Raw genomic sequence first — 14,556 nt, forward strand, 5'->3', positions numbered from 1 at the left:
CCCAGCATCTCGTCAGAGACTGCCCACATCGCAGGGAGTGGCAAGGAAAGGCGGGAACGGTTGTGCCCTCCCCCACTGACGCAGCACCACAGCAGGGAAACGGGAAAGCCTGGCTGCAGGAGACAAGGGGCGGCAGCCAGGCACAGTCAGCAGACAACAGCCCCAGCCCACCCACCCGCACAGAGAGGAGCAGAGCCAGCCCACCCCTCCCAGAGCAGGAGTGGTTCTAGAAGTGACGCTCACGCTCCCAAATGGCTATCCATTGACGGTCCTCGCCCTAATTGACAGTGGTGCCTCAGCCAACTTCTTCTCGAGAAACTTTGCAGAAGAGCACCAGATCCAGCTTCTGCAGCTGGATTTTCCTCTGCACGTGGCAACCATTGACGGCAGAGAGCTGCTGGGAGGGGCCATCACTCATCAAACCCCCCCCATGAGAATGACGGTTGGAAGGCACTCAGAGACACTGGCATTCAACGTCACCACCATCTCAGACCCCCCAATCGTTTTGGGCATGAGCTGGCTGGCGCGCCACGACCCCTCCATAAGTTGGCATCAGAGATGCATCACTTTTGGATCGGACTTTTGCCTGGAACATTGCATGCAGCACCAACCAGGGGAGGGGCCTCCGATAGCCACGGTGGCCACCATGCACGTCAAAGGGGGTGAGGCGATACCCAAACCATACTGGGACCTGCAGGAGGTCTTCAGTGAAGCGGAGTCCGACCACCTGCCCCCACACAGGCCTTTTGACTGCCAGATCAACCTGGTGCCTGGGGCAACTATACCCCCAGCCAAGCTGTACGCCATGTCAGACCAGGAACTGGAGGATCTGCGCGCTTTTATCGACAAGAACCTCAAGCGGGGGTTCATCAGAGAAAGCAAGGCAGCAGGGGGCAGCCCGGTCTTCTGGGTGGACAAGAAAGACACGCAACAGCGCCGTCTTGTGGTGGATTTTAGACGGCTGAATTCGGTGACAGAGCCAGTGGCTTTCCCCATGCCCAGAGTGGATGATCTCCTGACAGCGGCACGCAGAGGCAAGATTTTCACCAAGCTAGACCTGAGGGGGGCGTACAACTTGATCAGGATCCGGGAAGGCGATGAGTGGAAAACCACGATGTTCACGCCTCTGGGCTCTTTTGAATATCTGGTGATGCCCTTCGGGTTGCAAGGGGGCTCAGCATGCTTCCAGGCCTTCATGCACCACGTCCTGGGGTCCCTACTCTTCAGGAAATGCTTGGTCTTTCTGGATGACATCCTTATTTACTCCAACGACCCAGTGCAGCACGTGAAGGACGTCAGGGAGGTGTTACAGCGCCTGAAGGAGAACCACCTGTATGTGAAGCTGGAGAAGTGCAAGTTTCACACCAAGGAGGTGGACTTCCTGGGCTACAAGCTGTCAGACAAGGGGCTGGCAATGGACAAGGACAAGGTGCAGACCATCCTGGACTGGCACAGCCCCAGGACGCGCAAAGATGCCCAACGCCTACTAGGCTTTGCCAACTTCTACAGGAAGTTCATCAAGAACTTCTCTCGAGTTACGGCTCCCATCACTGACTGCCTGAGAGGCAAGCAGAAGTTCAGGTGGACACCAGAGGCGCAAGCAGCGTTCGAAAGCCTCAAGAGGGTGTTCGCCTCAGACCAGAACCTGTTCCACGTGGTTCAGGACGCGCCCCTACGCATTGAAACAGATGCTTCTGATAAGGCTGTGGGCGCCATTTTGTTGCAACTGGACGCCAACAGAGAGTGGAGACCCTGTGCCTTCTTCTCCAGGAAGTTGACCCAGCCCGAGCGAAACTACACAGTTTTTGATCGGGAACTTCTTGCGATCCACGCGGCGTTCCAGCACTGGAGACACTTCCTGGTGGGCGCCAAGCACCCCATCCAGGTGTGCACAGACCACAAGAACCTGGAGTTCTGGAGAACTGCCAGGGTGCTCAACCAGCGGCAGATACGGTGGGCGGAGTTCTTCTCGAACTTCAACTTCTCCATACACTACATCCCAGGAGAGCAGAATGTCAGGGCGGATGCCCTCTCCCGCAAGCCAGAGTACATGGAGGAGGAGGCGCCACCAGCCCCAAGGCACATTTTCCCCCCGTCGGCATGGTCCTGCGGAGCAGCAGTGGTGAGCGAGGCAGAACTCACAGCACTGACGGCAGCGGATGAATTTGCCAACCGCATCTTCAGAGAACTGAGAGGGGGGAGGGAGCAGGCAAAAGACTTTGCAGAACGCAGAGGGCTGCTTTTCTACAAGGGTGCGCTGTACCTACCCACCACCCAGCTTCGACGTACGGTCCTCAAGCAGATGCACGACAACCCTACAGCGGGGCATTTTGGAAGGGACAAGACCACTCACCTAGTCATGAGACACTTCTGGTGGCCAGGGGTGAGGGAAGATGTTCGAGACTATGTAAGGGGCTGTACCACCTGCCAGCGGGCGAAGGTGGTCAGAGCAGCGCCACCAGGGTTGCTGGAGCCCTTAGCCACACCACACAGGCCGTGGGAAGTGGTGTCCATGGACTTCATCACAGATCTGCCTTCGTCCAGGGGTAAGACTGCAGTGTTGGTGGTGGTGGACCTCATGTCCAAAATGTGTCACTTTATACCGTGTGCCAGGGCAGTCTCGGCAGAAGAGACAGCCAAACTGTTTGTTGATCACATTTTCAGACTGCATGGATTACCTTTAAGGGTTATTTCGGATCGTGGCCGCCAATTTGTTTCCAGGTTCTGGCGGCGGCTCATGAACCTCCTGCAGGTGGAGGTCAGCTTGTCGACGGCTAGACACCCGCAGACCAACGGACAAGCGGAGAGGGTCAACGCCATTCTGCAGCAGTACCTGAGATGCTACGTCAGCCAGCGGCAAACGGACTGGGTGGATCGCTTGCCACTAGCAGAATTTGCCTACAACAATGCAGTGCACGTCTCCACAGGGGTGTCGCCCTTTAAGGCCAATTACGGGCGCGACCTCAGATCTTTCCCAGAGAGGGAGAGGGAGGAGGAGGAGGAGGGCCCACAGGCTGAGGATTGGGCAGAGGAACTGGAGACGGTGCACCAGCAGCTCAGAGAACACTTGGAGAGGGCCAAGGAAGCGTACAAAAAGGGGGCAGATCGCCACAGGCGACAAGGGGAGGTCATCAGGGTGGGGGACAAGGTGTGGTTGTCCTCGGAGGGCCTTCCCACCAGAGGGAGGTGCAAAAAGCTGGCACCCAAATGGCTGGGCCCCTTCACGGTCACGCAACAGGTCAACCCGGTGGCATACAGGCTGGCACTGCCAGAGGACATGAGGGTGCATCCAGTGTTTCATAGATCGCTGCTGTCGCCGTACAGGGAAAGCAGCAGGCTCAGAGACAGCGAACAAACCCCCGAGGGAGGGGGGGAGAGGGAAAGCAGGGAGCAACTCAATGAGGCCACGGCCATCCTGGATTCAAGGTGGGGGGTGGGGGGCCTGGAGTACCTCATGGCATGGGAGGAGGCTCCACCGTCCCAGAATGAATGGGTTCCCGCCACTCAGATACAGGAGGAATTCTTGGTGGAAGAATTTCACGCCCTCTTTCCCCACAGACCCAAGCCCTGGCACATGGAAAGGGAGGGGGAGGAGGAGGAGGCACGGGAGAACAGCTCACCATGGCGCTGGGAAGCGGAGTTTGAGGAACCAGAGGATGAGGTATGGGTGTCGCCAAGATCCACCCAGTCAGAGGAAGGAGCAGATTGGCAAAACATTTTTACCCCCACCAGCTCTGACGCCACGGACTTTTTGGGATTCCCGTCCTCCCAGGCGGAAGGGGGGGGCTCGCAGGACTGGGGGGAGGTGTTCACACCAACGGGCTCGGAGAGCACCGAGTTTTTAGGCTTCCAGTCGTCACCGACACATGGGGGGGGCCTGGGGAGGGGTGAAGGAGAGCTTGGGAGGGGGGTGGATGTGAGGGACAGGGGATATCGCGAAGTCCCTCCCCTCCTGAGTTCAAGCCCGTCCCCGAGCAAAGGGGAAAGCAGGGAGAGTTCCGATTCCAGTGGGGAAGCAGGAAGTCGTGTCCGAGGCTCAGGCAAGGTAGAGGAGCCAGGGTCCCAGGTGGGACAGGAAGGGGCAAGTAAGGGGGGAAGACCCATCCCCCCAACTCCAGAATTACGCAGGAAGAGGAGGGGCAAGAGGATGGGTCTGCCAAAGCTTTTGTGTTGGAGAAAGACGCGCCAAAAGCCATTAGGAGGTTCTGAAACCGACTGACAACATCGCTCCGTGTAAATAGCAATGACTTGAGCACTGTAAATACGCAGCACCAATAAAAGAATAAAATGCAGAGCTGCGTAGCGTCGTTACTCTGAAGTAGTCCACTCCGGCCACTGTGACAGATACCAAACCATTTGAAGGCAAATCTTGCATGCATGCCCATGCCTCCATCTCTACAGCTTGCTTGTTAGGCAAATGCCAAAACATGGTGCAGGCTCTCTCTTTGACCTGCGGTATTAACAACAGATTACCCTATAGAACTGCTGAAACTCCCTGTATGCCACAGCTCCCCAAACCTGTGACAGGGCAATGATGCACTGTGCTGACAGAGCAATTCCTAATACACCAACAAATTTAGATTTTTCACATGAAAAAACATGAATTTGAAAAAGCACCCCATCTTTGTTGCTACCTTTCAGTTTCTCCTCACTGTTCTTACTATGCAGCATTGTTTGGCAGCAGGAGATGCCAAAGCGAAGAATATTCTTCCCCTATGAATGCCATCACAGTATTTTTGCATATAGAAAAGCTGTTGGATCCTAGTCTATCCTTCCACAGCTATTCTGAAGAAAGGAGGAGGGAAGAAACCTACAGCCAGTCAGAAATTAGCCAAGAATCAAGCAACAATACCATGATCATTACTGTGACAACTCCCAAATTAAAATTATAAGAATACTTACTGGAGTAATGCAATTGCTATCAAATCTTTCTTTTATTTCTTCTGGAGGAAGATAGCCACCTTTAAAAGCAACATAATTTAACCAGTTTGAGACAGGTAACTGGAGGAGGGAGGGGGACAGACATACTCCCTCTGCTATTTTGAACATGTAATATCTCATTTCACTCAGTTATGGGAATCACAACTAGTTGTGATCAAAACCACAATTTTATACATATGTATAAACTCAGGCACAAGTCCCATGGCTCTTAGTGGAGCTTTCAGATAAGTTTGCATAGGGCTGCATTTGTATTGTTATAAGTATAAATTATGAGCAATCAATAACAAAATCATGCAAATTTGCTTGACTTTTTATTTTGCATACTGTACTTTATTAAGCTTCTTCTAGTTACAAGGTGATGAAAGGAGCTATGCAGTTCATTGTAACTCTATTCTCTAATAAAGTTAATTTTAATTCAGCAACTCTACAAATTTTACAATGCATTGCTAATACAATTTCAAGCACATCTGTACAACTATTGTAAACTGCCCACTGATCCTCAGATGAAGGGTGGTATATAAATTTAATAAATGGTAAAAATAAGGGTTAGAAATGTGGTTTTAAATATCCTTAGATTTTAGGAACCTGAATTCTGTGCTCAATACCATATTGTGCAGCTTTCCTACACTCCCAAGAAATCACAGAACACAAACAAATGCTAATGGAAAACTTAATACAAAACTAAGGAAGTGCATGTCAGTCTTTTCTCTAGGCCAGTCATGTGATATCTGTGACATGGAGCCTGTTGCAAGAGAAATACTTCTGCAGATGCAATTCTTCTTCAAGTTTCCTGTTACTGAACTAAACTGAATAGGTAACAAATCTCTATACCTTTCTCTAAAACTTCTTGTCTGATTCTCTGCTTCTCTTCTGCAGTTTCCACTCCTTCCTTTGATGCTCTAAATCTTCTAGATCTTTGCTGGTTCATTTTTGCACGGGGAGCCTAGAAGAACAGAATTACCATGACTGATCATTTCACCCTTTATACTTAATTTCTATACTTTATTAAATCTGAGAACCCTAGATTGATTCATGTAACAAGAGCTTACTTACTTTATGTATGCAATTGAGGAAGCTTTATCTGCTGGTAGCAATATTTTTTCCATTGATGTTTTAAACAGATATTCAAGAGCTTAAGTCAATGTTCAAAAGACAAACAACTGCAATTTCATTTATTATTTAATTTAAACATTGGACGATTTCCACTCCTCCATTATTACCCATGAGAAACTTTACAGCAATTAAATATGCTTCCAGTTCAGAAATACAGCTGTGCCTCTTTTTTTTTTTTGCTACATATACTGCAGCAGCTGCAATATTTCTTTGTCCTTACATTGGCTTCATTTTAGTCCAAGGTGAAAACCTTTTTGTGTACATGTGGAATGTAATCAACCTTCTTGCTGACAATTGCTACTTTATATATGTTGTTATGATGCAGTTAACACTGTTTTTTTACAGTTGTGTTATATACAGTTGACTGTTCTTTCTTACTGCACTGGAGTCTGGTGGCAGTGGTGGAGGGAGACAGCAACAGCAAAGGAAGCTTTGGGATAGGCAGGGACATTTTTGCCTTCTCCCTTTTGTCTACCAGCTGGAAAGACTGGTATGTGACAGAAACTAATCAATCATGTTTTAAAAAGCTGTAACTTGAAACACATTACTAAGTCCAGGATAGATGACTGGATCCAACTTTGGAAAATTCTTGCTTCATCATTCTCTAACTGATCTCAGAACAAGGAGGCTTCCTGACCAGTGACAGTTAATGGAAGTTAGCAAAAAACTTCACAAGCTATTGTCTACAGCTAAACTGATTAAACTGGTTGTTAAAACAATCTGGAATAGCCCCTGAGTAAATATACTTTTCATTCATTAATCTCTATCAGTTAAGGGATCCTCCTCTGAGATATCGCTAGTAAGTTGTGAACATGAAAATAGGTGTTTGGGGTTGTTTCAGTTTTGCAACTTAAAACAGAAGGCCTGTAATTTTACAAATTAATGTATTCTAGTTCAGATGTGTATATGCAATGCAAACTGATAGTGGGTATAACGCATTATCATTTTATGCAGAACAATCCCAACCCCTGATCTGCCACCATTTCTGGAGCACGTCTGAATGGGGCAGAAGTATCACCCTGCCAGTGGTGGAGTTCTGCTGACAAAGCGTGGTGCAAACAGGGGTGGAAGTTGCTGCTGGTTGCAGTCCCACCAGCAGTAGCCAAGGGAAACCCCAAAATGGAGGGGTAAGGCTTGGCCAGCACAGGATTGGCTAGAACCTGTGCAGACCCAGCTGTTATCATGTGACAGTGACAGGTCTGATCTATGACCCTTTGCAGGAGCAGCCTGAGACCTGGTGGAGTGCCAGTGCTATAGATATAGCTCTGGTTGTGTCATTCCATTGGGCCCTGTGGCTGTCACTCAGGGGTTAGGATTAAGGCCAAAATAAATACAATGACAAGATTAAGAAATAAAAAAGGGTTCTTCTTGAACAATAAGGTTATACATCATTCTAAAAGGACCTACCCTGAAGAATACCACTCTTGAGTTCAGACTGCACTCAGAGAGAAATTGAAGGGGAGTTGATAAACTCATCTTATCCTGCAATACCTTTCTAGACTGTGCATGTATGCCACAACACTAAGCACGGACAAGCACTGGGATGGGTTATAAGAAGATCAACAACTGAGATCACATACCAGTGGCTTCCTTAATGCACCTTAAATGAAGCCACTATTCACAATCTATCTTGGGTGGCATAAGTAATGTTCACACTCACAAAGTATTAAAAATAAAATCATCTCATATATAAATGTGGTTACTTTAATTTTGACTCTGTTCACCAACTGACAAAACAGATGCAGGAATGGAATTTAGTCATTGTGTCCAACAGTACTGTAAATAAAGTAGAAATTAAACTACAGCAGAAAATAGCACTTCAAACGTTTCAGACACAACTTTTATCAACCCTGATCCAAATACATCAGTGGTAACCACTTAAGTACTTACCACTCCATCTATTGCCATGTACAGAAGCCGCCTCGGTCTCACAATATTAAAAAGCCTGTCAATATACTCAAATATGGCCACCATCATTTCATCTTCATTTTTGGGTGCTGGTCTGCAATGTAAGACATTGTGTCAATATCCAAACAATGGTTAATATAAGCTACCTATTTAAAGTACAAATGTGACTCACTTGTCCTCAGGATGTGTACAAGGGTGGATGATGCCATTCATATCCAAATACAGATTATCAAATTCCACTTCATTGGGGTTCGGTTTGCTGGAGTCAATGGGAATTTTGATACCATTACATTCTTTAGGCTGCAAACAATGAATAACAAAAGATTTTTAGATGTATGCATCACATTCAAATCTAAAAGAAAACACAATCAAGGAAACATGGTGGAAATGGAAAGGAAATTCAAAAGGCAGACTATGATTTATGAAAACACTCACCACTTGCTTACTGGAATCTTTTCTCTCTTACTTAAGCACAAGTACTTTTAGCCAGCATTAGAAACTCAGATACATAAGCTAGGTGCCAAATGGCTCCTTAAACCAAGGTTAAAGGTAAAGGTAAAGGGTCCAGTCGTGACCGACTCTGAGGTTGCGACGCTCATCTCGCATTATTGGCCGAGGGAGCCGGCGTACAGCTTCCAGGTCATGTAGCCAGCATGACAAAGCTGCTTCTGGCGAACCAGAGCAGCACATGGAAACGCTGTTTACCTTCCCGCTGTAGCGGTCCCTATTTATCTACTTGCACTTTGACGTGCTTTCGAACTGCTAGGTTGGCAGGAGCAGGGACCGAGCAACAGGAGCTCACCCCGTCGCAGGGATTCGAACCGCCAACCTTCTGATCAGCAAGCCCTAGGCTCAGTGGTTTAGACCACAGCGCCACCCGCGTCCCCAAGTAACCAAGATTACAGTCACAGTCTAGTACCCAATTTTTTGAAAGATAGCTCTAAAGCACGGGTGTCAAACACAAGGCCCGCCGGCCAAATCCGGCCCGCCAGACCTCGTCATGTGGCCTGTGTAGCCGCCGCCGGCCACCAGCCTTCACCCCCGCTGCCGCCACTAGCAGCCTCCCGCCGCCTCCAGCGCTCTGCCCACGGTCGGATCGGGCCCCGCCACCTCTGCTAGCAGCCTCCCGCTGCCTCAAGCGCTCGGCCCATGGCCGGATCGGGCCCCGCTTCCAGCGCTAGCGGCCTCTCGCCGCCTCCAGCGCTCGGTCTATGGCCGGATCGGGCCCCGCCTCCAGCGCTAGCGGCCTCCCACCGCCTCCAGCGCTCGGCCCATGGCCGGATCGGGCCCCACCTCCAGTGCTAGCGGCCTCTCGCCACCTCCAGCGCTCTGCCTATGGCCGGATCGGGCCCCGCCTCCAGCGCTAGCGGCCTCCCGCCGCCTCCAGCGCTCAGCCCATGGCCGGATCGGGCCCCACCTCCAGCGCTAGCGGCCTCTTGCCGCCTCCAGCGCTCGGCCTATGGCCGGATTGGGCCCCGCCTCCAGCGCTAGCGTCCTTTCAAACAGTAAGAGCTGTTCAACAGTGGAAAAGACTCCCAAGAATGGTGGTGGACTCTCCTTCCTTGGAGGTTTTTAAGCAGAGTTTGGATAGCTCTCTACCATGTATGCCTTAGCTGAGATTCCTGCATTGCAGGGGGTGGACTTGATGACCCTCAGGGGTACCTTCCAACTCTACAATTCTATTATTTCTTTACATAAGCTGATGAAGATGATCTTGGATTTGGTGTTGAGAATCCCAGAACAGCAGCATTGGGGGATCTCAATATGCATGCCAAGCACACTTCAATTGGGGTGCTCAAGACATTATTATTATTATTATTATTATTATTTATTATTATTATACAACACTTCTAAAAACAACAATTCAAATCAAAACACTAATTCCTAAATATAAGTTTAAAAAATAGAAAATGAAAGAAAGATATAAGCAGAAAAGAAAAAAAGAAAGAAAACCCCCTCAAACATCCTCTTTTCAACATCATATTCATCTCACATATTCACAATAAACGAAAATAAAGACTTCCACCAACCACACAACACCTCTCTTCAATTTCATCTCTTCTAACTGCATTTCTTTATCTTCTCAAATCTAACCTTATATATTGTAAAAATCTCTGTTCATTCCCTTTTCTCTTCACAAAGTCATTCCAAACTCAGCCAGATATTCACCTTTGAACCTTGTCTTTTAAAATATTCATTCAGACATTACCATTCCTTTTTCACCAATTTTTTTGATTTATGTCTTACTATGTCCATTAATTTAGCTAACTCCAAATATTCACACAATTTACACAGCCATTCTTCCCTAGTAGGTATTTGTTTCCCTTTCCAATACCTCACTACCAATATTCTCGCTGCGGACGTTGCATATAAAAATATCTTTACTATGTCCTTTGGAAAGTCATTATTTAATATTCCTAAAAGGAATGCCTCTGGATTTTTACCATAATTTATTCTCAATATTTTCTTTATTTCTTCATGGATCATGCCCCAAAATCTCTCAATTTCTGGACATATATGGTAGAAGGTTCCTTTCTGTTTCAAACACTTATTTTGTTGGATTCTATTCATTTTCGCCAACCTTTCCAGCGTTAAATACCACCTATGATACATTTTCATGTAATCCTCTCTGATTAAATAACACGCCATAAAGTTTATAGTTTTTGTCCATAACTTTACCCACTCTTGATTTTCTATTGTATGACCTATATCCTGTTCCCATTTCTTTATGACACTTCCCTTTTCCTACTTCTCCGTTTGTTCCTTTTGCAACCGTTTGTATATTTTTGAGTTAGTCTTTTGGTTATTATATAATATTTCTTTTTCCCATTGCGAAGTTTCTTTTCCAAATCCCTTCAATTTTTTAAAATCTTTCTCAAATGTTGCCATTAATTGATGATATTCTAACCAATTCATCCCTCTCTGTTTTAGATCTTCATTTTTTTTATTTTTGGGCAATTACTCATCTCTTCTATAAGTTCCCTATATGTTAACCAGTTGTCTTTCATATTATTCCTATGGGTTGATGATGACTCTGTGGGCAATAACCACCATGCTGTTTTCCCCATTACTTTCCTTTCCCACACTACTACTTTTTTTAAAAAATAGATTTTATCAATTTCTTTCTTTAAAAACATAGACGTACAACATACATACATTTGATATTCTTCTCCTCTCTCATAACATTTTACAGAATGGAAATAGAAGAGGAAGGAATAAAAGTAAAAGAGAAAGAAAAGAGCAAGAAAAAATATTAATAAAGAAAAACACTCAAACAATCTATATACAAAAAGAAAGAAACCCCATTACATCTCTCTATATGTACAATCCACACCTTCTTTGTGGTAACTTCCAATTATTCTCTCTGTAATCTATATATTAACCTTATTTTATCGCACAATTCTGGATTTCTGTTTACATTCCCCCCCTTCAAATTCAAGTCAGGTTCAGCTTTAGTCTGCCGTTAGGATTCTGGGTATACCATTACTCTTTAAATACTCATCAAACACCCTCCATTCCTTCTGTGTTTTGTTTCATTTGTCCTCTTATTCTTCCAGTGGTTTTTGCTAACTGTAAATATTCTATCATTAAAGTTTGTCAATCCATTATGCTGGGTATGTTTTTGTTTTTCCAATTTCTCGTGACCAGGACTCTTGCCACTACAATACCATACATTAACAATATTCTTTTTGTAGTTTTAAAATCCTCTGGTATTTAGTAAAAAACATTTCCGGTCTTTTTCTAAGTGTACATTTTAACATCAGGACCAGAGGCAAGATGGTGGTGAAGAAGCAGGGTCGAGGAGCAAGGCAGAGGCGAAGGTCCACGGGGCACGAAGCAAGGCGAAGGCAAAGCAAGGGTCCAGGAACAAGAAGGAGAAGGTCCACGGGGCAAGAGCAAGGCGAAGCAAGGGTCCAAGGAGCAAGGCGAAGGATCCAGGAACAAGAAGCAAGGCAAAGGTCCACGGGGCAAGAGCAAGGCGAAGGTGAAGCAAGGGTCCAAGGAGCAAGGAGCAAGGCGAAGGATCCAGGAACAAGAAGCAAGGCAAAGGTCCACGGGGCAAGAATCAAGACATCGGCAAGGCAAGGGTCCACGGAGCAAGGATCAAGACGTCGGCAAGGCAAGGGTCCACGGAGCAAGGAGCAAGGTGAAGGCTCAAGGAACAAGAAGCAAGGCGAAGGTCCAAGGGTCGAGGAGCAAGGCGACGACAAGGCGAGGGTCCAAGGAGCAGGAGGCCAGATGCAACCAGGCAGGGATAGCGTTGCTGTGGCAAAGAGCTGAAGGGAAATGCTGGGCTTTTATCCCTCCCAGCTCTTGCCACCAGGTGCAGAGAGATCTCAAGTGGCCTCACCTGGGTGACTACTCCTTGCCTCTCCAGCACAAGCTGAGGACTTCACCTGTGTGGCCACGCCTTGCTTCTCCAGCACAAGCTGAGGCAGGCCCCAGTCCTGCAAAGCACTACAGGCCCCAGAGCCTGACTCCTGCCCATACTCCTGACACTTCATAGATGTGTCTTGTCCTGAGTTTCTTCTCCCTGGTTGATTGTAGACTGCACCTTGGTTAATTTTTTTGTTCTATGTCATATTTGTCTAGTCTTTTCCCCAGTTGCAGTTCCAACTCTGGCCACTGGCATCACTGTTCCACTCTCTTTTCTTCAGTTGTCTTGGCGCTCCTTCCCCCCTCAGTTTATATAATTCCCTTGCAGTTCCTATTTTGACCTCGGATGTCACTGTTCTCTATTCTTCTTTCTTTTGATTTTGTAGTCTCTCTTTAAGCGCTCTCCTCCCCCCCTTTCTTATTTCCTTTTTCTCTTAATAGTCCCAACTCTTCCTTGCTTCACGCTGCTCTATCTTTGTCTCAGGTAACATTATAGTCTCTTTTTACTTTAAAATACAGTTTCAGATGCAAAATGTCTCTGTTGTGGTATGCGAACTCCTCCTTCTAGCCTCCACTGTAGTTTCTTTATTTTAACGTTCCTTTCTGCTTTGGAGGCTTTTATTTCAGCCACTCTTTTCTTCCCCTTGGTTTACGAGTGGTATATAGTATTCTCCTTTGCAGCAATTCCTTTAATACTTCTTCTCTTATAGCTGAACTCTTTTTCGTTCCTTGTGCTGTCATTTTACAGAGCGGACAATTTCCTTCTCTCTTCCATTCCCCCCTGCCTGGTTTTTAGTCCATTTCACTTTACTTTGGCACCATGTATTTATCTTTTATCCTCTCTTTTTAGTCACTTTATTGGTCTATTGCAGGCCCCCCCAAACTTCGGCCCTCCAGATGTTTTGGACTAAATTCCCATCTTCCCCGACCACTGGTCCTGTTAGCTAGGGATCATGGGAGTTGTAGGCCAAAACATCTGGAGGGCCGCAGTTTGGGGATGCCTGGTCTATTGCATAGTATTCCTTTACTTTCAGCACCAAATGTATATTAATGGGTTAGATATTATTTGGAAGTTTTACCGCTCCAACCCAGGCTTCGGGGCTTCTTGCTGGGAGGCGCTTGCTTCCTTTGCGCCTGGGTCTCTCCGCTCTCTTGCTGTCAGCTGGAGAATGCCAAGAGTCCCGTCTAACGCTGCTGGAAACTTTCGGCTAAGGGTCACCCCCTCAGCCTTTCTTGGAGTCACGCAGCCCTTGTTACCCCCCAAAAGCCTCTCCAAACAATCGCTCCACCACGGAGCTCGCATGGAGCACTGCCATCGCGGAGGCGGTAAAAACCGGAAGTCCTCCTTTCCTACACTTCAAACAAAGCTTTTCTCACTATATGATTAGTAAATCATCTGTGCGCTTTTATTTAATCATATCCTAAATACCCGTGCCACCTGAAAACTTTGTCTCAGCCTTCCAAATCCAGCACCTCCGTATCTTTGAGAAGCATCCAATCTTTCAGCCAGACAATACATGTGGAATCGAAATATATTCTAAAATCTGGGAGCCCAAACCCTCCCTTTTCCCAAGGTTCCTTTATCAATTTAAATGTGACTCTTGGCTTTTTACCTTGCCATATGAAAATAGATAGATCTCTTTCCCAACCCTTAAAACATTTTGTGCCTATAATTATTGGGACTGTTTGGAAAAGGAAGAGCACTTTTGGGAGGATTGACATCCTTATCATAGATATTCTGCTCCATAAAGATTGGGGTGCTCAAGACTTCATGAACACCATGACAACCATAAGGCTGTCCCAAAATGTCACTGTCCCATGCATGTGGTAAGGTAAAGGTAAAGGGACCGACTCTGGGGTTGCGCGCTCATCTCGCATTATTGGCCGAGGGAGCCGGCGTATAGCTTCCAGGTCATGTGGCCAGCATGACAAAGCCGCTTCTGGCAAACCAGAGCAGCACATGGAAACGCCGTTTACCTTCCCGCTGTAGCGGTTCCTATTTATCTACTTGCATTTTGACGTGCTTTCGAACTGCTAGGTTGGCAGGAGCTGGGACCAAGCAACGGGAGCTCACCCCGTCACAGGGATTCGAACCGCCGACCTTCTGATCAGCAAGCCCTAGGCTCTGTGGTTTAACCACAGCGCCACCCAATTTAAGATCTCTCTACTGAGCAAAAGGATGGTGGTGTGATAGTGGGAACGGTGTTGTAGATAATA

The 14,556-nt window shown here is 46.9% G+C and overlaps 1 protein-coding gene across 1 annotated transcript in view; it reads right to left on the reverse strand.

The window, feature by feature from the left end:
- The window catches only part of XRN2 (5'-3' exoribonuclease 2), a 66,903-nt gene that overhangs the window by 42,187 nt on the left and 10,160 nt on the right, over window positions 1-14,556 (reverse strand). Inside the window, exons 2-5 of the mRNA XM_035101263.3 lie at window positions 8,135-8,262; window positions 7,945-8,056; window positions 5,773-5,884; window positions 4,903-4,961 (exon numbers count right to left, since the gene is read on the reverse strand). Of these exons, the coding sequence (XP_034957154.1) occupies window positions 4,903-4,961; window positions 5,773-5,884; window positions 7,945-8,056; window positions 8,135-8,262 (411 nt within the window). The remainder of the gene's footprint in view (window positions 1-4,902; window positions 4,962-5,772; window positions 5,885-7,944; window positions 8,057-8,134; window positions 8,263-14,556) is intronic.

The sequence above is a fragment of the Zootoca vivipara genome, chromosome 8 (genome assembly GCF_965207765.1).
Source record: "Zootoca vivipara chromosome 8, rZooViv2.hap1.1, whole genome shotgun sequence".
In the NCBI taxonomy this organism is placed as follows: domain Eukaryota; kingdom Metazoa; phylum Chordata; class Lepidosauria; order Squamata; family Lacertidae; genus Zootoca; species Zootoca vivipara.